The sequence below is a fragment of the Nothoprocta perdicaria genome, unplaced genomic scaffold, assembly GCF_003342845.1.
Source record: "Nothoprocta perdicaria isolate Ctin4 unplaced genomic scaffold, notPer1 scaffold_83, whole genome shotgun sequence".
Classification (NCBI taxonomy): domain Eukaryota; kingdom Metazoa; phylum Chordata; class Aves; order Tinamiformes; family Tinamidae; genus Nothoprocta; species Nothoprocta perdicaria.
Window position 1 is genome coordinate 1632536 of NW_020456121.1, and position 21748 is coordinate 1654283.

The 21748-nt window shown below is 40.3% G+C and overlaps 1 protein-coding gene across 1 annotated transcript in view; it reads left to right on the forward strand.

Annotated features, from left to right (window-relative positions):
- The window catches only part of TTN (titin), a 231130-nt gene that overhangs the window by 22445 nt on the left and 186937 nt on the right, over positions 1 to 21748 (forward strand). Inside the window, exons 28-43 of the mRNA XM_026052057.1 lie at positions 288 to 554; positions 668 to 940; positions 1057 to 1320; positions 1420 to 1680; positions 2233 to 2493; positions 2981 to 3244; positions 3337 to 3597; positions 3736 to 3996; positions 4403 to 4663; positions 4755 to 4896; positions 4986 to 5151; positions 5332 to 5563; positions 6112 to 6396; positions 6505 to 6630; positions 8169 to 8357; positions 12616 to 12666. Of these exons, the coding sequence (XP_025907842.1) occupies positions 288 to 554; positions 668 to 940; positions 1057 to 1320; positions 1420 to 1680; positions 2233 to 2493; positions 2981 to 3244; positions 3337 to 3597; positions 3736 to 3996; positions 4403 to 4663; positions 4755 to 4896; positions 4986 to 5151; positions 5332 to 5563; positions 6112 to 6396; positions 6505 to 6630; positions 8169 to 8357; positions 12616 to 12666 (3564 nt within the window). The remainder of the gene's footprint in view (positions 1 to 287; positions 555 to 667; positions 941 to 1056; positions 1321 to 1419; positions 1681 to 2232; positions 2494 to 2980; positions 3245 to 3336; positions 3598 to 3735; positions 3997 to 4402; positions 4664 to 4754; positions 4897 to 4985; positions 5152 to 5331; positions 5564 to 6111; positions 6397 to 6504; positions 6631 to 8168; positions 8358 to 12615; positions 12667 to 21748) is intronic.

Sequence of the window (21748 nt, forward strand, 5' to 3'; positions counted from 1 at the left end):
AACACAATTTAGTACCTTGCAGTACTTTTAAAGTTAAATCTACTTCATGAGAAAATAAAATATGAACTATTAATATTGTCTTTGTCTTTGATAATATTGTATAATAGATGGTAGAAATGTTCAAGATGCTGTCATATTCTTAGAATCCACTAGCAAAGCTTGGAAATACATTTTTGTAAAACAGTTATATACCTTTTTATTTATTTAGGGACAGCTTCATAAGAAAATATTATCATCAGAATAATTTAGTTGAGCTTATTTATGAATGTGATTATTCTTAACTATAGGTGCTGTGGTTGAGTTTATTAAAGAACTTGAGGATGTTGAAGTCCCAGAATCTCTGTCGGGTGAACTTGAATGTGAGGTTTCTCCAGAAGATGTGGAAGGRAAATGGTATCATGGGGATGTTGAACTCACTTCTAATCATAAATATGYGATTGCATCCCGACGTGGTCGCCAAACCCTCACTATTAAAGATGTTAATAAAGATGATCAAGGAGARTATAGCTTTGTTGTCGAGGGGAAAAGAACTCACTGCAAACTGAAGATGAAACGTAAGTATTTCTCATACTTTTGTTACCTATATAATATAGGTGACCTACATTGTATATACCAATRAGCAACACTGTTTTGTTTATCTTTTATGAGTATTAATTTTATTCCACAGCTCGTCCCATGGCTATTCTTCAAGGACTTACTGATCAAAAAGTCTGTGAGGGAGATATTGTMCAACTTGAAGTTAAAGTCTCTCTAGAAAATGTAGAAGGAGTCTGGATGAAAGACAATCAKGAAATTCGCTCAAGTGATCGTATTCACATCGTTTTGGATAAACAGTCACACATGTTACTTATTGAAGATGCAACTAAGGAAGATACTGGAACTTACTCTTTTAGTGTTCCTGGTCTTGGACTTTCAACCACTGGACGAGTCACTGTGTACAGTAAGTCATTATTGTGATTTTGAAGGTGTGGTTGGTTTTGCAGTCTTTTAGTACTACTACTTCTAGTACTACTTAGGCTTATTTTTCTCATGATAAATATTTTTGTAACTTGACAGGTGTGGATATAGTAGTGCCTCTAAAAGATATTCACGTTGTTGAAGGAACAAAAGCTATACTTGAATGCAAAGTTTCAGCTCCTGATGTGTCTTCCTCCAAATGGTATCTAAATGATCATCAGATAAAGTCTGATGAACGTGTACAAGCTGTGTGTAAAGGCACTAAACAAAGGCTAGTGCTTACCAGAACCCATGCATCAGATGAAGGACATTACAAGCTAATGGTTGGCAAAGTCGAAACAAGTTGCAATGTCACAGTTGAAGGTAGGTGTTCTTTAAGATGCACAGTTCATTGCAAAGCAGCTTCTTTAAATACAAAACAGTGAAATCAACGAGTGTATTTGGAATGTGCTCTCTTTACAGAAATTGAAATTATTAGAGGTCTTCATGACATCACCTGCACTGAAACACAGAACGTAGCTTTTGAGGTTGAGCTCTCCCATTCAGGAATTGATGTAGTTTGGCAATTCAAAGGCCAAGAGATCAAGGCTGGTCCTAAATATAAAATAGAAACACATGGCAAAATATATAAGCTGACAGTGGTGAAAATGATGAAAGATGATGAAGGAGAATATACATTTTATGCTGGAGAGAAGAAAACATCTGGGAAGCTTATAGTTGCAGGTTAGTAGGCTTAAAGTTCAAGATTCTCATTTTACTGTGATTTAAGAAAATAAGCTATTGTATGTAGCCATTGTGAAGTTTCAGCACTTTCTTTGCTTTATCTTCTTTTATCTTTTATAAAGTTCTTTGCCCTGCATCATTTCTGTGCTGTATAATTTATATTCAACAAAACCTTTAAGCAAGTGCTTATATGTTCTGCTGAATCAGAGTCATAATGTGAAGGACTATTGCATGCCTTCGATGGCATTAATGTAAGAAGGAAGTTTGTTTTTTCCTTWAATGTTCATAAATCTGTATAAATGTTCACTATGTATCTCAATAAAGATAATAAACGAGAATAAGGAGAGAAGTAAGAAACATCTTTTTTTGTCACGTTAAGACCACCCTCTATTCTCAGTTTTTCACAGAGCTCAGAATGACACCAATGGGCATGATGAAAACTAGGGCAAAGCATGCTACGCAGCACCTGCTTTTCACTTGGTTATATTTTGCTATAGGAGAAAGTTGAAGAGCAACACAACCACTGTTTTGGTTTTTTTTACTTCTCAACAGGTGGTGCCATTTCAAAGCCTCTCACAGACCTCACAGTGGCCGAGTCCCAGARAGCTGTTTTTGAATGTGAGGTGGCAAATCCTGAATCAGATGGCCAGTGGCTAAGAAATGGTAAACCACTGCCTATGACAGATCACTACTGTGCTGAATCAGATGGTGTAAAGAGGAGGCTCAATATCCCTGCCACGAAAATGGATGATATGGGTGAATATAGCTATGAAGTGGCAAGCTCAAAGACATCTGCTAAACTGAAGGTTGAAGGTCAGTGTTTTTTTGTAGCTAACTGATATSTTTAAGACTCAATCCAACACCACTCACTGGCTTTTGGTCCGGGCTCTAAGATGAAGTTAGGCTATTTGAAATTTTTTGCTATTTGAAAATCTTTTTTTATTATGACACACTTTCTGATGCAGTAAGTTACCTGTATTTTGGTAGTTGGATATTAGCAGGATGTTTTCACAAAATCATATTTTGCATAAGATTTTTTAAACTGCTTTTTTGCCAGTTGTGTAGTAAATATTTCAAATAAAAAAAAATTGTTTCTCATGAATGCTACCATGAATACTACTTTAGAATACTAAAGTATTCTTTTATTGTATTCCAAACATACCACTGTACCATTTGTGGTAACTATATAAATCAATATAGGCATACTAGGTCTTAAAATACTGTGATTATTTTTTTTAATATCACATTTACTATAGTGTTTAATCTTGGTGTATATGTTCTTTTTCCTTTTTTTTCCTAGCTGTTAAGATAAAGAAGACCCTGAAAAACTTGACTGTAACAGAAACACAGGAGGCAGTTTTTAGTGTAGAACTGACCCATCCTGATGTGAAAGGAGCTCTGTGGATTAAAAATGGTGTTGAACTTGAATCAAATGACAAATATGAGATTTCAGTGAAAGGAACTGTTCACACACTGAAAATCAAACACTGCGTTGTCACCGATGAGTCTGTTTATAGCTTTAAGCTTGGAAAGATAGGGGCAAATGCCAGACTTCATGTGGAAAGTAAGTTAGTCTSTTTTGAACATTTGTTTTAAAGTGTGAGTTAAAATTCCAATTGAACACGTTACTGATTTCTGATAACTTTTTGTCTTAAGCTGTCAAGATCATCAAAAAGCCAAAGGATGTGACTGCTTTGGAAAATGCCGTTGTTTCTTTTGAACTGAGCGTATCCCATGATACTGTACCAGTCCGATGGTTCCACAAAAATGTTGAACTTAAACAAAGTGATAAATTCAAGATGATCTCTCAAAGGAAAGTTCACAAGCTGATGCTGCATAACATCTCTCCTGCTGATGCTGGGGAATATACAGCTCTTGTTGGACAACTTGAATGCAAAGCAAAACTGTTTGTAGAAAGTAAGTATATCATATGCCACACTAAGTCTTATAAAACTACTTGACCTGACACTTCATACACAGTTACTCTTGTTTTTGCAGTCTTACATGCATATTGGCTTTAAAAAAAATCATTTCCATTTCTTTTTTTTTCCATAGCCATACACATCACAAAGACCATGAAAAATATTGAGATTGCTGAGACCAAAACTGCCTCTTTTCAATGTGAAGTGTCTCATTTCAATGTACCCGCTGTTTGGTTGAAAAATGGTGTAGAGATTGAAATGAGTGAGAAGTTCAAAATAGTGGTCCAAGGAAAACTCCATCAGCTCAATATCATGAACACAAGCACTGAAGATTCTGCAGAATATACATTTGTCTGTGGAAATGACAGAGTCAGTGCAACTCTGACAGTAAAACGTATGTGAAAAAAAATTATTAAAATGTTTTACAGTTACCAGTAATAGATTTTACATTAATATTTGTGCGTGATGTAATTCAGACAAAACTAGCGATGTTTTGGAAGTATTTTCAAATTAACTTCGTAAATTTTATTTTTAAAAGAGATCTAGCATTTGTGAACTTTAAAGTCTTGAATCCTGTTTTTGGCTAACATGCCAATGTTAGCATAGGGGACAGAAGCTGAGTTTTTAGGTTATTCAGAAGTTTTGGAAAATCTAATTATAACATTGATTCTGAACATAGAGACTTAGGTTTTGATGTTAATATCGCCAAAAAAGCAGAATCTATCTTAAACTTCTGAGATGYAGGTATGGTTTAAAACAAACCAACATAATCCAAATGATGTCCATTTCTTTTCTTTTAGCCATCCTGATTACCTCCATGCTAAAAGACATCAATGCTGAAGAGAAAGATACAATAACATTTGAAGTTACTGTTAATTATGAAGGTATCTCATATAAGTGGTTAAAGAATGGGATAGAAATAAAATCGACGGATAAATGTCAGATACGAACAAAGAAGCTCACACACTCCCTCTCCATAAGAAATGTGCATTTTGGTGATGCTGCAGAATACAGCTTTGTTGCTGGGAAAGCTGCTTCATCAGCCACTTTATATGTGGAAGGTATTTGTTGTATTAATTTAAGTATTTAGTGACCTCTATGGCTTCAATAAGAGCTTAAGAACAAGGTGCATTTTTTTTTTTTTCTCTGTAGCTCGTCACATTGAATTTAGGAAACATATTAAAGATATTAAAGTTGTGGAGAAGAAGAGAGCTATTTTCGAATGTGAGATTTCAGAGCCTGACGTTCACGTCCAATGGATGAAGGACGGACAAGAGCTCCAGATTGGTGATAGGTAAAGTGATTGTTTCTGGATCATATTAGCTTTCTCATATATTTACCCACAGGAAATAACTTTTTTTTTTTTTCCCCTGATGTCCCTAGGATGAAAATTCAGCGGGAAAAATATGTTCATCGTCTCATTATTCCTTCCACAAGAATGTCTGATGCTGGTCAGTACACTGTAGTAGCAGGTGGAAACACATCCAGTGCCAATTTGATAGTGGAAGGTCGTGACATTCGTATCAGAAGCACCCGCAAGGATATTCAGGTATAGCATATACAGAGGAATAAATATTTCATAACTTCATTATTCTCACTCAAAAAATAAGTTCGAAGGAAGTGTGTGAGTCCTAGAACCAAAGGTTCTCTTTCTAGGGGAGTTTACTGGAATGGGGAAGCATCTGCCAAAACAGATGCTATTAGTAATGCTTATTCTACTTTTTTAAAGGTCATCGAGAGGCAAAGAGCTGAAATAGAATTTGAAGTCAATGAAGATGATATTGAAGCCCTGTGGTACAAGGATGGTATTGAGATCAACTTTCAGTATGAGGAAAGATACAGTTATGTGGTGGAAAGGAGAGTTCATCGCATGACCATCCTTGAAACCACTTACTCTGATGCTGGGGAGTATACTTTTGTGGCGGGACGGAATAGGAGCTCTGTTGTTCTCTATGTGAATGGTATGTGTTTCTACAAATAATGCTTTGATTTTATTTATTACCCCGTGTTTTTCTGATGTCTGAATTCTAACAGTGAAAACCAAAAAAAAAAAAAATTAAAGGGACTCATGCCTCTGAAACATTAACAAAATCCATATATACATGACTGATTCTTGTTCATTCATTCTGCTGAAATAGCCAGCTAGCCAATGAAAATGCTAAAGCATCTCCCTGCCCAAGTGTATTTAGATCAGGAAATTCYTAAGACTAAACTAATTCATACATACGGACAAATATGCCTTGCCAGAGGAATCAAACTAACAATTCTTTGAGATACTTTACCTGAAAACACTTACATCAACACAGCTGCTTCTGATAAGGCAGTTATTCCTTGATCACTCCACTATCATCAAGAAAAAGAATAGATTTTTCATGAACAAGCAAGAATGGATGGAATAAGATTTTTAAAAAACATATTTTTGCTAATATTTATGAAGTCTTCTTAAATGCTTATAGTAAGCCTTCTGTCTTTCTCTCTTTTCCCTTCCCCACCCATGCACAATTTGCAGCTCCAGAGCCACCCCAGATTATCCAGGAGCTACAGCCAACCACTGTGGAGTCGGGTAAACCTGCCCGATTCTGTGCTATGRTATCAGGCAAACCCCAGCCCAAAATTTCCTGGTACAAAGATGATCAGCAGCTTTCTCCAGGCTTCAAGTGCAAATTTCTTCATGATGCACAAGAATATACTCTATTGTTGATTGAGACTTTCCCTGAAGACGCAGCAGTGTACACCTGTGAAGCAAAAAATGATTATGGAGTTGCTACAACTTCAGCTTCGCTTTCAGTGGAAAGTGAGTTTTCCATGCTTGTAATAATGGCTGTGAAATAGCATTATCCACATTTTGCTAGGTGTGCTACTTTTCATCAATTAACGATGATTTCTTTGTCTTGTCCTTTAGTCCCAGAAGTGGTTTCTCCTGAATTGGAAGTGCCAGTGTATCCACCAGCTGTCCTAATACCACTTCGTGATGCTGTTACATCTGAGGGACAGTCTGCTCGTTTTCAGTGCAGAGCTACAGGGACAGGTGGGTTTAATGAAGTCCTGTCCATCTTTTCTTTTGAAAAAAAAAAAAAAAAAAAAAAAAAAAAAAAAAAAAAAAATAGTGCATGTGTCGAAATCATTCTTTCCTTAAAGATACCATTATTTTATATACTCACACAGCAAAGCGTTAGCCTAATAGCTCTCTGCCAACACTAGCAGTCAAGCGAGTCACGTATCAAAGAGAGCATCAAATAGAGAACTTATAAAAYGTCCGGTGCTTTTTAAAAGAAGATCTAGTATATCTGTTTCATAAAATGTATCTTTGAAATCCTTCTCAGAGTTTCAAAGACTAAGTGAAGTTGGAGAATTGTGTGAGTGGAGTGACACACACAGTTTCAAAACATGAAGCATCATGCTGGGAAAAAACATTATCCTGTTAAATTAACATGAAAAAATGATAGTTTCTGATTTCACCTACAGTCACAGTAGTTAGATAAAGAGATAAGCCTCAACTTAGTACCTCTACTAAAATCCTTATCCTATAGCTGTGTAAGACTGTATGGAACAGGTAGCGTACACACACTGTATGCTCTAAAAGTATAGGCATGTGTGTGTGCATTTCTGTCACTTAAATCAGATTTCTTTAAAGCTTAAAAACATTTTTGTCTCATGTAGAAGTGGTGCAAAAGCTGAGAATCTATTTTAATGTTGAAGATTCATTCATGCACAGAGCATGAAGGTTCTTCATTATTGGTCCCCATTCTTGAATACTGTATATGGACACATTCTTCTCACTTGTGCTGTGAACACCTTTTATATTATTCTTGGTAATATACGATTAAAAATACAGTTGTTTAACTGTACACATTATGCAGCTCACTGTTGAAAATGCTGCCTCTTCATTTTGATGGCAGCAGCAGCATGCTATTTGTGTAAAAAAGCTTGATTCATGCGGTACTCCAGCGCCAGGTGGAGGGAGAGAATAAAAGTCTGCTTCAGTCCCCAAATCTACTTCTTCCCCCAATTTTAAAACGTCTTAAACAAGTCAAGTAGCAGCAGTATATTTCTGAGCAATACAAAGGCCCAAAGACCTGATCTTTCTAGAGAAACAGGAGGTGTAAACTTATAATAATTACAGTAGAAGGAGACAAGGTCCTGTCTGCAGCAAGATAATATTTTAATTTCTTGAAACTTTTTGGCTTAACCTCATGATTTTGTAGCCTATTTAATGAACAGTCAGTGTCATTAGAATTCATTTTTTTAAATCAGATTTTCTATGACTTTGTATTTAGAAATATATTTTAAAACTTTTAGTTTAAGAGGGGAAAAGGAAAAATTTTTTTACACAGGACTGTAGCAGCACCAGAATCAGTTCTCTATGCAATATTGCAATCTGGAAATCAAAACAAAAGCAAGCAGGCCTTGCAAATGGCAAGTAGGTCATATGCCACTGATTATACATTACAACAGAAATCTCTCATCTCAAATAACTTTTTTGATGTATATGTAAAAGTAGTATTTACTTACTGATCTAGCATCTTATCTTACACATTTTTTCCTTATTTTGTGTTGTTTGAGCAGATCTGAAAGTCTCTTGGTATAGCAAAGACAGAGAGATCAAGCCATCACGTTTCTTTAGAATGACTCAGTTTGAAGACACTTACCAGCTGGAGATTGCAGAAGCTTACCCAGAGGATGAAGGAATCTATACCTTTGTGGCTAGTAATTCTGTAGGCCAAGTGACAAGCACTGCTACCTTGAAGTTGGAAGGTACAGCATGCAGTTGAAGAAGAAATCTTATTTAAGTTCCAATCCCATACTAATCTTAATAAACACTGTTATTATATGTCAGTCATTGTCTGTCACACTGTTGTCTTTTAACTCAGCTAATTGCTACTATTTACAGCGTTCACAGCCTATGTGTGTCTCCAAAAAATAAACCAGGAATAGGAAAATTTGTTTCACATTTTTTCAGTGTTCTGAATGATTCACCTTTTCATTGTCTTCAGGATTAGGCAGGAAATTGTGTTTCACAGTTTTCTGGTGTTCTGTATACTTCACCTTTTCGTTCTCTTTGGGATTAGAATCTAGCATGCACCAAACATGGTAGAAACACTCTAATGGAAATACATTAAACAGATTTGCATTGCTTACAGTTTTTTTGATTTGCTTGTGAGGAGAAASTAGTTGTAGTTCTAGTGTGTATAAGCTGTTCTGAAAGTGCTGAAAACATGATGAATAAGGGTTTGAACCAGCCTTGGGTAGCTGAGTAGTAGTAGTTTATATTCAGATAAATTGTTAAAATGTTCTCCTTCAAGTGCAGAAATACTGACTGAAGAATTTAATAATTAAATTTTATATTGTTCTCAGTGTTAATTAATCATATATATTTCCTTTGCTTTCTTTATGCAACAGATTTTATAATGGTCAATGTGAATGATTCTTGCTGTTAAGTTGCAAGTTAGAAAAAGGTCTTGAATGAGAGAGAAAACTGATTGTAGTGTAGGGTAAGAAATTAAAAGTTGACATGCTTCTTTTCAGGATTTAAAAAGGTTGAAGAAGTTACATCAGAGTCCCACTGGCATGTTTCTTCATCTGTTTCACTTAAGGAGGAATCTGTTGGCCACAGGCCCACCTTTATCCAGCCTATTTCAAACTGCAGGGTATACAGTGGGGAAACAGCCAGGTTTCAAGCTAGAGTTTCTGGCATCCCCAAACCAGAAATACAGTGGTTTCATAATCAACAGCTAATGTTGCCAGCAAAAGACATAGTTTTCCACTTTGATGAGTCTACAAGCACAGCTATACTGATAATAGTAGATGCTTTCTTAGAACATGCTGGTCAATACTCTTGCAAGGCAAGAAATAGTGCTGGAGAAACAACTTGTACAGCTACACTTACAGTGACTGCAGAAGGTAAACCCCCATTTTTACTTCAAAGGGATTCAGTTTGTTATATACCACACTTTCACACTGTTACTAATATTCTTTCCTCATTTCACACCTTTCCTTTAGTAGCTAATGTTAGTAGTACTAGCTATAACCAAGCCACTCCCATTTCTTTCATTTTAAGCTATAGTGTATTTGGAGATTTGCAATTTTGTTTTGTGATATAGATCAGAAAATAGTATCACTGCCTGGAGATGTATAGGCTTTTAAACCAGGRCTCAAGTAGTGGTGAAGAGACAGGAACTGGGTCTCAACTGCATGACTAGATTAGGCATCCCCTGTCATTCTTTGTGTCATAATGCATCTGGCATGCTAAGTTTTCAAATGAAGATATTTCATTTTCATCCTCCATGCTCTATGATGTCGCTCAGAACATGGTCCAGTAAAGTTTTTTGGATACTAATGTTATTTTTTGTTACTTGATTACACAGTGCAAGTCCTAGATAGGCAAAGTTCTGGGAAAGATGTAAAAGAGTCTATCCAGTCGCAGGCAATATCAGCACTTCATGTTCCTCCTTTCGCAAAGAAGGACATTAAAACTTATCAAAAAGAATTTAAGTCAGTGCAACAACCATCACAGGAATTGGGTATACAGGTTTTTGAAAGCCTATCAGAAAGTGTGACAATGAAAGCTACGTCACTTGAAGAAATAGAAGCCATGCATACAATGATCCTTTCCCAGACATCTGAGAGCACCAAGATCTCTATGGTCACTGCCCAGGAAACAAAGGATGCACCTCCAAAGATTGTCCTGCAGCTCAGAGACCTAACTGTGAAATGTGGTGACACTGCTCAGTTCATATGTGCCTTAGAAAATGAATTTTTCTCCAAGTTTCTTTGGGCCCATGGAGGTGAAAGGATAGAAGTATCTGAAAAATTGAAGATATCACAAAACGGAAGTGTCCTGCTGCTCACAATTCTAAATGTCCAGATGACAGATCAAGGACTGTACAGCTGTACTGTGTATAATCATCACGGAGAGACAACAACTGCTGCAGTACTAACCGTCAAAGGTGGTTATCTGACTTTTAACGTTATGACTTACCTGTTTCAACTCTCTTATCACTGTGCCAACTTACAACTTACTCATAGAATTATAGAATCCTTAAGGTTGGAAGGCACCTTTAGAGATCATCTAGTCCAATCCCACTGCACACACAGGGTCACCTAAGGCATGTGGCACAGGATTGTGTTTTTCCTTTATAATCAGTATTTAATTGAGAAACTGTAGTCATCATGTTTTGTTTTTTCTCTCTTACAKTTAGAGCTCTATTCATAGGTGGCATGTGCATCTCTAGGAAGGTAGAACAGGGTGGTAGGAATTCTTGCATTCTAAGATGATTCCTGAAGCTGGAACTTAAGGGATCTGACATAATAATGTCAGATAAACATTGTTGAACTAGGTATCTGCTCTTTCCAGTTTGTAGAGGACTACTTGTTTTCCATATATCAGTCAGTCAGTATAGGGCAACATACTTGAAAGGATTAGTAGGTGAAAGGTTTGTCTCTATCCAAGAACGTATTACTGAGTTGTCTTTTACCCTTCCTCTGAAAGGCAGATATCTGTTTTCATTAAGATGGCTTCCCTTTCACCCAACATCAAAGATTTAAAATGTTGCTAGCGTTATCACTTGTTGCAGTGGTTTTAGACTATAGATCATGATATTCTTTGGTAGTGAAGACTCAAAAGGGCAATTTTGCTGAGCCCAAAGGAATCAAGTGCAAAAGAGTAAGATGTATAATGAAGACAATACTGACCTTGTGTCATTGACTTGGCATTTTCATATTGAAGTTCTACTAAGTTTTGGGTTATGCTACCTTTACATAATTTTCTGATGTTGTCTTCTACGTTTAGAGAAAGCGGATTCAATTAAAATCAAAGATGTGCTCATATTAGCTCCCCTGAACCAAGTCTTACTCCCTTAGTGTTAATTGGGAACTCCATTCAGCCCAGCATGATAGAGCTCTTAAATGTATAATCATTCAGGTAGTTAATAGCCTTGTTTTAGCACTAATATGCTGGAAATTCTTTTAAGGACTAAATAATGGACTTTTCCCCAAATGTAAGGATTTTTTAATTCTTGTAAAACATCTGACTTAATCCTTTTCCTAACTTTATTCTTACCTAGCTAAAGAAGCACAAGCCAAAGCAGTAACAAAAATTACCCTTGAATCAGATACTAAAAGTTTTAAAGCAGCCAAAGAGTGTCACTTTAAGACATCTGAAGTTAAGCAAGAATCTTCCAAGAAAACCTCCAGCTTGTTCATACCTACATCCCAAAGACCATATGAAAATGATAAACAAAGGAACAGAGGCTACTATCCTGACGTTGTGCCACTTGAAGATATCACAGAAACTGTCGCCGAAGCACCAGAGTTTCTTGAAACTCTGCCTTCAGAAACCACAGTAAAGGAAGGAGACGATGTGTTACTTTTTTGTATAATGAAGGGCCTGCCTATACCTTGCGTGATCTGGCTGTGCAATCAGCTGATAGTTGAGGAGTCTGCACTGTGTTCCTTAAGACACGATGGGCCACTGTGCAGTTTAAGATTATTAAARGTTGGTCAGAACCACAGGGGTATATACAAGTGCAGAATAGTTAATTCTGCAGGACAAGCCGAGTGCAGCACCCATCTGAGAGTGACAGGTTGGCAACTGCATGTTCCTTCCAAGTATCAGTTCCTCTTTCATAGCATCATTGCATTCAACTACATTCATTCCCTGGGAGATAATAAAGACCAAGAAGCATCTTACCAGTCTGTGGATTGCTGAGTGTTTTCCTCAGGCATTTAAGGCATGATAAAGGCATGTTACATTAGAAATCTTCCTCCTTCCTGCAAAAAGGAAAGCAAAACTTGCAGAAAAGCATATATTGCAAACAAGTTTAAAAGCATCCAATTACRTTTTTTTCAAAATTTAGCAAGCATTTGAGTTGTTTGGCATGCTTTTACATGTATGTTTGTGTGAATTTCTGTGTCATTGCAACAGAGACTGAATGTTCGTACTTTATAATGAGTTTTTAGCAGTTAATGATGATTTTAGCAATTAAGTTCAAAAATCTTTGTATTTTTATTATAGCTCCAGAGAAAATTATTCATGAGAAGGAAGAGATTGAACTGGAGGTGAAAGGTACGGCCACTGATAATGTTACACTGAAAGAGATAATAAGTACCAGTGATTAGTAATATTATGAAGGGTTTTTATTTGCTTATTTATAGTGTCTGATGGGGACAGTATAAAACACTTTAAAATATTTGAATATGCTGCATGTTTGTTTTGATATGCAAAGGGTTACCTGCATTATAAGATTATTTAAGTTTTAAAATGTTTAAAACTTTAAATTTATAATTTTGCAGCCTTATTTTTAACGTCTACTTCATGCTTTGCAGCTGTTCACAAAGCTTTTATTTCTTCAATTTCCTTTTGAATGCATGGAATACTTTATTTCAGAAGGAAGTTATAAAAACTGTAATAATTTGATTTTTAAATAAGTTAGCATCCTAACATTAATCAATACAGTGGACACAACTGGGTGAACAGGGTATATTAGAAAGCATTGTTGTTTAGGATATGTGAAAGCTTACACATTCTCATCGACCCCTTGCACTTTATTTCTATACATTAATTCATCTTTATACATCTCTTACCCTGGCTTGCAGATAGCATATATGGTCCATGTTGCTTGCTTTTTTTCCTGTGCATAACACTGTTAAGTTAGTGGCTGTATTAGTTCGAATAAACGCCTTCTCATTTCATGTTAGCTGATTACTTACACTTTTGTATATCTTTCAAAATATTTTTTTCTCAATTGTTTGAACATTTAATTCACAACCTCTGAAGGGTCAGAAAGGGCGTTTATTCTACTGTCTGCAAGTCAGGTAAGATTTTCTTCTTTGCCACTCTAAGACACAYGCAGCTTTTCCCGTCAGCAAAACATACACGCAGAGGAACGTGTTATTTTGAAATTCATTTTTGCTTGTTCAAGAAGAAATTTCCACAGTCTGAAGAAAGAACAGACAACGAACGATTTTCGTGTCAATCTTTAAAACAGAGCAAGGCGTTGCGTTTATTCGAACAAATATGGTGAGTGAATTACTTTTCTTTTCCTGGGTGTGTGATGAAATCTGTTGCATGCCCATTATTTAATTCAATATATTGTTATTTCATTTTTTTAATCAGATGGTAGATCAAGTGGGACCCGGTGTAACTCAGTGTCCTTCTTTTACAGAGCAGCACAATGAGGTGAACCCCGAGGGACCTGGGGAGGCACCAGTGYTGGCCTGCCCCCCGAACCGCAAACCGACCTTCACACAGGGCCTCAAGTGTAGGTCTGTCTTGGAAGGGGACCCCGCGCTCTTCCAGTGCAAGCTGGTGGCATGCCCGCCACCCCACATGGCCTGGTTTCACAACAACCGGCCGGTCCAGCAGGACTGCCGCAAGGTGATCCGCACCGAGAGCGAGGCGCACATGCATCGCGCCAGCCTGGAGGTGCGGGACGCGCGGGAGCGCGACGCGGGCAGCTATAGGGTGTTTGCAATTAACAGCGAGGGCTCAGCTGAGTCCACTGCCTCACTCCTGGTGGCACGCAGCGCGGAGCAGCAGGCCTTGGGCCAGGCGGGGAAATCGGAGTGGATGCGGAAGCGCTGGGAGTGTGTGCTGCAGCAGCGGCAAGAGGAGCGGCTGCGGGTGGTGCTCCGTTGCACTGGCTCTCCCTTCGACAAGGGGCAGGAGGCTGAGCAGTTGTTGCGGAACCTCTCCCCGGCGCGGGGCATGGTGCGCACCATCCGCTTCCGGAGGCTGCCGCCAGCGGAGCCTCGCCACCTGGGGCTGGCATGTGGCAGGGAGCAAGGTGGCGTGGCGGTAGATGGTGAGGAACTGCTGGATGAGGAGATTCGCATGAAGCTGCGGCGGTTGCGGGAGGCAAAGAGGGCAGCACTGGAAAAGAAGAGAGGCTCCCTCACCTCCTTGTCTGTAGCAGGCTCCCCTGAGGAGCCTAGCTTGCCTGAAGTGCCTGTCACAGTAGATAGGTCAGAGTCCTTCAAGGTGCGGGCAGTGGTGGGGCTCAGAGGGCCCAAGGCAGCGAGGGACAAGTGGAAAGGACCAGGTGGGCTCCTGGAGCCCTGCCCGCCCCTCTTTGTGCAGGAGGTTGAGCCCCAGGAGGGCATTGAGGGACAGAGCTGCACCTTCTCCTGCCTCTTCCATGGCTGCCCACAGCCTACGGTCACGTGGTACAACAATGCTCAGCCTGTGGGACGCATTCGGGGCACTGCCGTCCACACAACAGAATGCCGCTCCACACTCAGCTTCCCAGCCCTGCTCCCACAGCATGGTGGCACTGTGACCTGTGTGATCTTCAGCCCTCTGGGAACAGCCAGCTCCTCAGCTGCATTGCATGTACGGCAGCGGACACTGCCTCGTGAAACTGCAAAGGAGAAGCAGCRGCAAAAGAAGGTGGAGGAGGAAAAGGAGGAAAAGGAAGTTAACCTGGCCTTTACAGCAGAGCAGGAGTTGCTGAGTGCTACTCCAGACTCAGACTTGCTGTCGCTGCCTGTGGAAATCAAAATCATTGCCCCCACTCCAACACCAGAGCAAGACACTGAGATGAGAGAGGCCATGCAGCTCCCTCCAGACAAGGCTGTCCCTGCCATAAAGCACAAGTTCAAATTTTCCTTTGATGTGGKAAATGAGCCACCTCAAATAGTGGCAGAAGTTCCAGCACATATCCGTTGCCATGAAGGAGAGGCAGTGGTTCTGGAGTGTGCAGTGTCTGGGAAACCACCACCATCTGTGGTCTGGTCCCTCAATGGCCAGAGCTTGTCTGCCAGTGAGAGGCTTATTTTTGAGGAAGATGAGGATGGTAGGCACCGCTTACATATACAAGGGGTCTCTATCCTGGATGCTGGACTGTACTGTTGCATGGCCAAGAATGTGGTGGGAAGAGCACAGACTGCCTGTGAGCTATCAGTGCAGCCCAGTGCACCCAGGCTATATAGCAAGGATGGAGGCATAGAGGGAGTGTCCACCACAGAGTATACCATGCACCTCCAAGGCATGATTGGACAGGAGGAAGAGGATCAGATCAYATGCTCCAAAGAGCAAGAAGCCCACCTTCCCTGGTCCCTGTCTGTGCCTCCTGCTGAGTCCTCAGAAGAGGAATGCCAAGACATCAAAGGTAGTGAGATAGAGGAAAAAATGATGCTGCATACCACAGAGGTTTGTGCAAGGCAGGAGGTGAGTTATGCAAGGGAGAGTGTGACAGATGTTGATAGCATTGCTGATGTAAGGCAGCATGGGGAAAAGATCTGTGAGGAGCACAGCTTTGTAACTGGTGCCACTGACCTGCACCACAACATGTCTGGGGAAGATCATGAGCTGGTGGCCAAGGACTCAGGTCGTTTTTCAGAAGAGCTGGAAACTGAAAGGGACAAGCTGGAACCATCCACAGATACTCTGTCCTGGGACACATTGGAGTCACCATTTGTGGAAGAGAAAGGGCAAACACTTATCTCTGAGCAGACTTTTCTGGAGCAGGAGTGCAAGGATCCACATTTTTTTTCCCCTATATCTCCTGTGGTGCAAGAGGAGAGTAATAGTGGCTACGCAGTAGAGAGCAATGCCCATGCCTGGGAGACTAAGCCTTCTGATACACCTCCAGCAGTCCACCTGCAGGACATTACAAGCACACACACAAAGGAACAGTTTGGCTTTTATGATTTCTGTGCCAAAGAGCAGCAAGAAGAAAAAGCTAAGGAGCAAGAGAGATCAATAGATATTGAACAGGAAGCTGGGATTGGTACTTCTCTCTATAAAGAAGAAATTACATGTGTAGAGGATGCTGAATCCACAGCTGTTGAAGAGGAAGCTGGGATTGATTCTCTCAGTAAAGAAGAAATTACATGTGTAGAGGATGCTGGATCCTCAGGTGTTGAACGGGAAGCTGGGGTTGATTCTCTCAGTAACGAAGAAATTACATGGGTAGAGGATGCTGGATCTGTAGGTATTGAACACGAAACTGGGATTGATTCTCTCAGTAAAGAAGAAATTACATGGGTAGAGGATGCTGGATCTGTAGATATTGAACAGGAAGCTGGGATTGATTCTCTCAGCAAAGAAGAAATGCCATATGTTGATGATGCTGTATCCGTAGATATTGAACAGGAAGCTGGGACTGATTCTCTTCATAAAGAAGAAATACCATGTGTTGATGATGCTGGATCAGTAGGTATTGAACAGGAGGCTGGGACTGATTCTCTCCATAAAGAAGAAATGCCACATGTAGGGGATGCTGAACGCTGGGAAATGCACAATGATGAACAAAAGCTGAAAGAAGAGCCTCCTAAAGGCAGCTCTTCACTGGATTTAATCCTTGTACCTCCTGTCACAGAAGACATGGGTCAAGATTTTCCTGAGAAAGTTCAGACTTATCCAGAAAAAGTACATTTCAAAGAGCAGATGCTGCCACCTGAGACTAATGTGGTCAATGTCATATTTGATCTAAAGAAATTTRTGGAGCCTTTCCCAGCTGAAGAGAATGTGGAAGGCATGGCGGAACCAGCACAAACCTCCACATCTCAGGAAAGCACGGAGGAGAGAATGACTGGGCTTCCCTCTCCTGTGCACAAGCAAGATATCCTTGTGGAAGAAATGTCTCTGACTGAGGAGCTACGTCAGAGCTATAGGATACAGCTGGAGGGAATGAGTGCCCAGGAAGAGGTGCAACCAACAGAAATTGGCAGGGTTGAATCACAATTCCCTAATGGGGACCTCACCAGCATCCTATTGTCTGCTGAAGAGAGGTCATCTGTGTTAGGAGTCTGTGAGCCAGAGRTGAGTGTCTGCAAGAAGGAATCACTTGAGGGACAAATTCATGGTTCTCTGGCAGAGTCCACAACAGATATCCRAAGGCTAGTGCAAAAAACACACAAATGTGAGAGTGAGGAAGGGCGGGAGCTGGAAGCCTCTCAGAATGACAGCTTCATAACTGACTTGAAAAAAGCTGCATGTGAGAAAAAGTTCCAGATTGGACTTCAGGCAGAGGAAAAGGAAGTTCCTGAAACAGAAAAAATCTTTGAGAAAAGAATAAACAGCTCCACCTTTGAGGAGAAGCCCACATATTACCCTGAGGAGGTGCTTATGGACACTCAGCAGGAACCAAGCACAGCCAAAGGCTTTTCATTTGGGCAACTCCTACTTGGTTTAATAAACAATGATTCTGTGTCACAGATATCTGAGGGCAAGAAGAGAACTTTCACCGAGGAAGCTGTTGAGAGTAGCCTGGATGATGAAGAACCGTGGGAAGAAGTATCTGCAGGTCCAGAGCCCASCACTGTTGAAGCCTCAGAGACAGAGCCTAAATTCTCCTTGGCCAAGTATTTAAGGTCAACAGGGAAGAAGGAAACTCCAGTTGTCAAAGAGTCAGGTCAGAAGGGGCAGCGAGAGATCATCACTTCCATGGAAGTGGAGGAGGTTACCTTCAGCACGGTTTATGACTATTACCACAGCCAGCAGGAGCTGGTTCGACCCCTCTCTCCTGAATCAGAAATGTCTATCGAGCTGGAGAGTGGGTGTGGAGAGGAATCTCCTGATTCAGACCGCTTCTACACGCCTCCCTCTTCAGTGGAGATCTTTGAGACTGCTTCATCAGCATCCTATCACACACCCCTGGGCACATCTGAGCGCTACTCTACACCATCTGAGGGCTCAGAGTACAGCACGCCACCCGAGCGCTACTCTACGCCGTCTGAGGGCTCAGAGTACAGCACGCCGCCTGAGCGCTATTCTACGCCATCTGAGGGCTCGGGGTACAGCACGCCACCTGAGCGCTACTCCACCCCATCTGAGGGCTCGGGGTACAGCACGCCACCTGAGCGCTACTCTGTACCCTTTTTGGCTTTGTGCAAAATACCACCCAAGGGGGCCAAATCTCCCACAAGAGACAGCACACCATCTGAACTCTACAGGACATCAACTGGAGAGTATGTGGACGCCCTATCCACACTCCCTCACTGTGAGGGAAGACAGAAATCTCCAGAGCAGCCACAGGCTGAGGTGTTCAGGACACCCCGGGAAGCCCTGGAGCCATCAGAAAATCAAATGCCACCTGCTTTCCTCAAGAAGTTGAACAGGAGGAGGCTGCATGAAGGCAGCACACTGTACTTTGTGGCTGAGGTGGTGGGCGTGCCCGAGCCGGAGGTGAAGTGGTATCACAATAAATCTCTACTAGACCTGGATAAAAGAGTGCGGATAAAGAAGGATGGAGTCAAATGTGTGCTAGAAATTGCTAACATCCAGAAAGCTGACAGTGGGGACTATCTGTGCCATGCAGTAAACATTGTTGGAGAAGCTAAAACCATTGCCCAAGTGGAAGTTTTGTCAGAAGATGGACGATCACTGGCACTGCCACCCCCTGTCACCCACCAACATGTTATACACTTTGACCTGGAACAAAGCACTTCCTCACGGTCACCCTCACCACAGGAAATCCTATTGGAAGTGGAACTGGATGAAAATGAGGTGAAGGAATTTGAGAGGCAGGTCAAAATTGTAACCAGTCCTGAGTTCAGCCTAGATAAAAAGAGCATGGTAGTTTCTCTGGATGTCCTTCCTCTTGCCCTGTTGGAGCAAGCTGCTGACTTGGCCGCAGAGGAGAGTGAAGATGTAAAGATTGATTTCCAAGTGACAGAAATGCCACCACGTTTTGCTGTGCCTATTGCGGATATAGAGGCCACAGAAGGCTCAGAGGCAGTGTTTGAGTGTGCAGTGACAGGTACCCCTGTCCCAGTAGTGCAGTGGTTCAGAGGTGATATCTGTGTGACTTCTGAGGTGGGGAAGTATGTTGTGAGTCAGAAGGAAAGCCTTCATAGTCTGAAGGTCCAAAACATCGGTCCGTCTGATTGTGGTGGATATCAGTGTCGGGCAACGAATAGGCTAGGAGAAGCAATGTGCAAAGGGTCCCTCATAGTCACGGCTCCACAGGGAGCAAGTGCTAAGGTGAGCAGTGAGACCACCCCAGGTAGTGCTCCAGACAGGTCCCAGGCGAGTGACTTGCTTTTAGGAAACAGGCCTCTGACCTCAGGCAGAGAGACAGAAATAGAGTTTGAACTGTGCACTGATGACTTGCAGAGACCTGTCCAGCTGGTGGCAGTGGCTGAGCACGAGCAAAAAATGGAAGAGGAGCAGTATGTCGATGTTAATTTTGATGCATTTGCAGAGCCGTTGCAGGAGGAACGGATTGAGTTTAGGGCAGAGGACTCAGAGAGCTGTTGCGTTGAGTTCCAGGTCACGGACGCACCTCCCAGCTTTCTCACGCCCATTTCTGACTACAGTACGTTTATAGGTGCCTCAATGTGTTTTCAATGCCTTGTGACTGGTTGCCCCCACCCAAGTGTCAGTTGGCACAAGGATGGGATGTTGTTGCAAGGGGACAGATACTGCATGCAAGAAGAGCAGGGTGGTTGTCATAGCCTTACTATTAGAAACCTGATCCAAAGTGACAGTGGGGAATACAAATGCATAGCTACTAACAGAGCAGGAACTGCTGAAACTTCTGCTGTGTTAACACTATACTAGATTTACACACTTGATTTCAGAATCTCTTTTGAAATGTTCAGCATGTTTCTGTTGTTCACAGTGGGTAAAAATATAGCACTTGTTTTAGGGGCATTGTTTATTGTCTCTTTAGGGGTGAAATTCACTCCATGTGAACATATTTCTGGCCCACTTAAACTTGCTTTCCTTGGGGAAATTAAGTGAGATTTAAGCTGTGCATAGGTCTTGTGCACACGTTCTGCAGAAAGGTATATTTCAGGTTCTTTCCAAACTGCTTAATTGGTCTTGTAAAGATATTTTAAGTGACAATCATTTGTGTAGGACTCATTCATTTCATATATTGTACATATTCGTGTGCTTTTGTAACGGTGCAATTACTATAGGTATTTTGGAAGTCCCTTGGAAATGTAGAAACCACCTTTTTATTATAACTTACCAGTGTGGAATACTAATTTATAGTTGCTATTTAGTTTGGCTATCGTTCCATGAAAGAACTCCTAAGATTGGTATTCCCCCTTCACACAATGTTGTGKCAGAAAATGTGAATATCTCTGATTCAAATCCTGTAAACATTTACAGTTTCTATCACTGCAAAGCTCTTAAATCAGTGAGTCTTGTTCTTCTAACTCATGTAATCCAGTGACTTTTTTTTTAAGTCAGTGGAGTAATATTTTTACAAAGAAAAGCAATGCAGTCAGACAAGAATAAAAGTTTTGCTTTAGGAGAGACTGGACAGGATTTTATTTTCTCTATTACCAAGTAATAAACATGCAAACATATTTTGTACTGTATCTTTAAAAGTTAGAAGGAGAGAGGGAGCATAATAAACCAATGATGTAACTGTAAGTTTATTAAAATAAACTTGGTAGTCCCTGTATTCCAGTGTTGTTAATAAAAATTGCATAGTAGTAAGAAAGCAAGAGATTTTTATGCAGCATTCTTGTTCAATATAGGAACTAAATTTTAGAGATTSTTTTTCTTTTTTTTTATTAATAACAGTTAAGTGTTCTGTGTGTCAAAATGACCAGAAATAGAATACATTCAAATATTATCTGTGGTATTTTCTCAGCAGAAAAGATTTTTACATTAATTTTAATGGGAATATTTATTTTTGTATTTGAAGCAATACAAATATTTAGGAGAAAGAATCAGCAGTAGTTGAAGTAATAAAATTAGATAATCCAATTTATACAGACATTGCTAAATTGTTTAAACAAATATTCTAAAAGCTTAAGTTATTAATTAATTTGTAAAAGATGTTGAACAACTCTCTAATACCTGTTCTCCAGTAACCTATATATCAACATTAATTGCTAACTCTAATGGCCCTGAACTGTTTCTTTACACAAAAAATGGTATTTGTTCTAATTACCTATTACATGAGGTTCAGGTTATTTACAAATTGCTGTCAGTTGCCTTTAAAACTGCTTTAAAGAGCATGGTGATTTTAAATATGAGAACTATTCCTGTAGTACATCCAGTTATCTTAATGCGTGTTCTTATTTCTGAGTTAGATGTGTCCTCACACAGAAGTTAATGTGCCTCAAAGACTCAAGTATCTTTAAAGACTATCCTATCACTTATTTGGGCTTGCCAGTTTTGATCAAAAGATTAACATTGTCCAATTGTGCTGCTCAGCTATCACTTAAATTGCAGGAGTGGC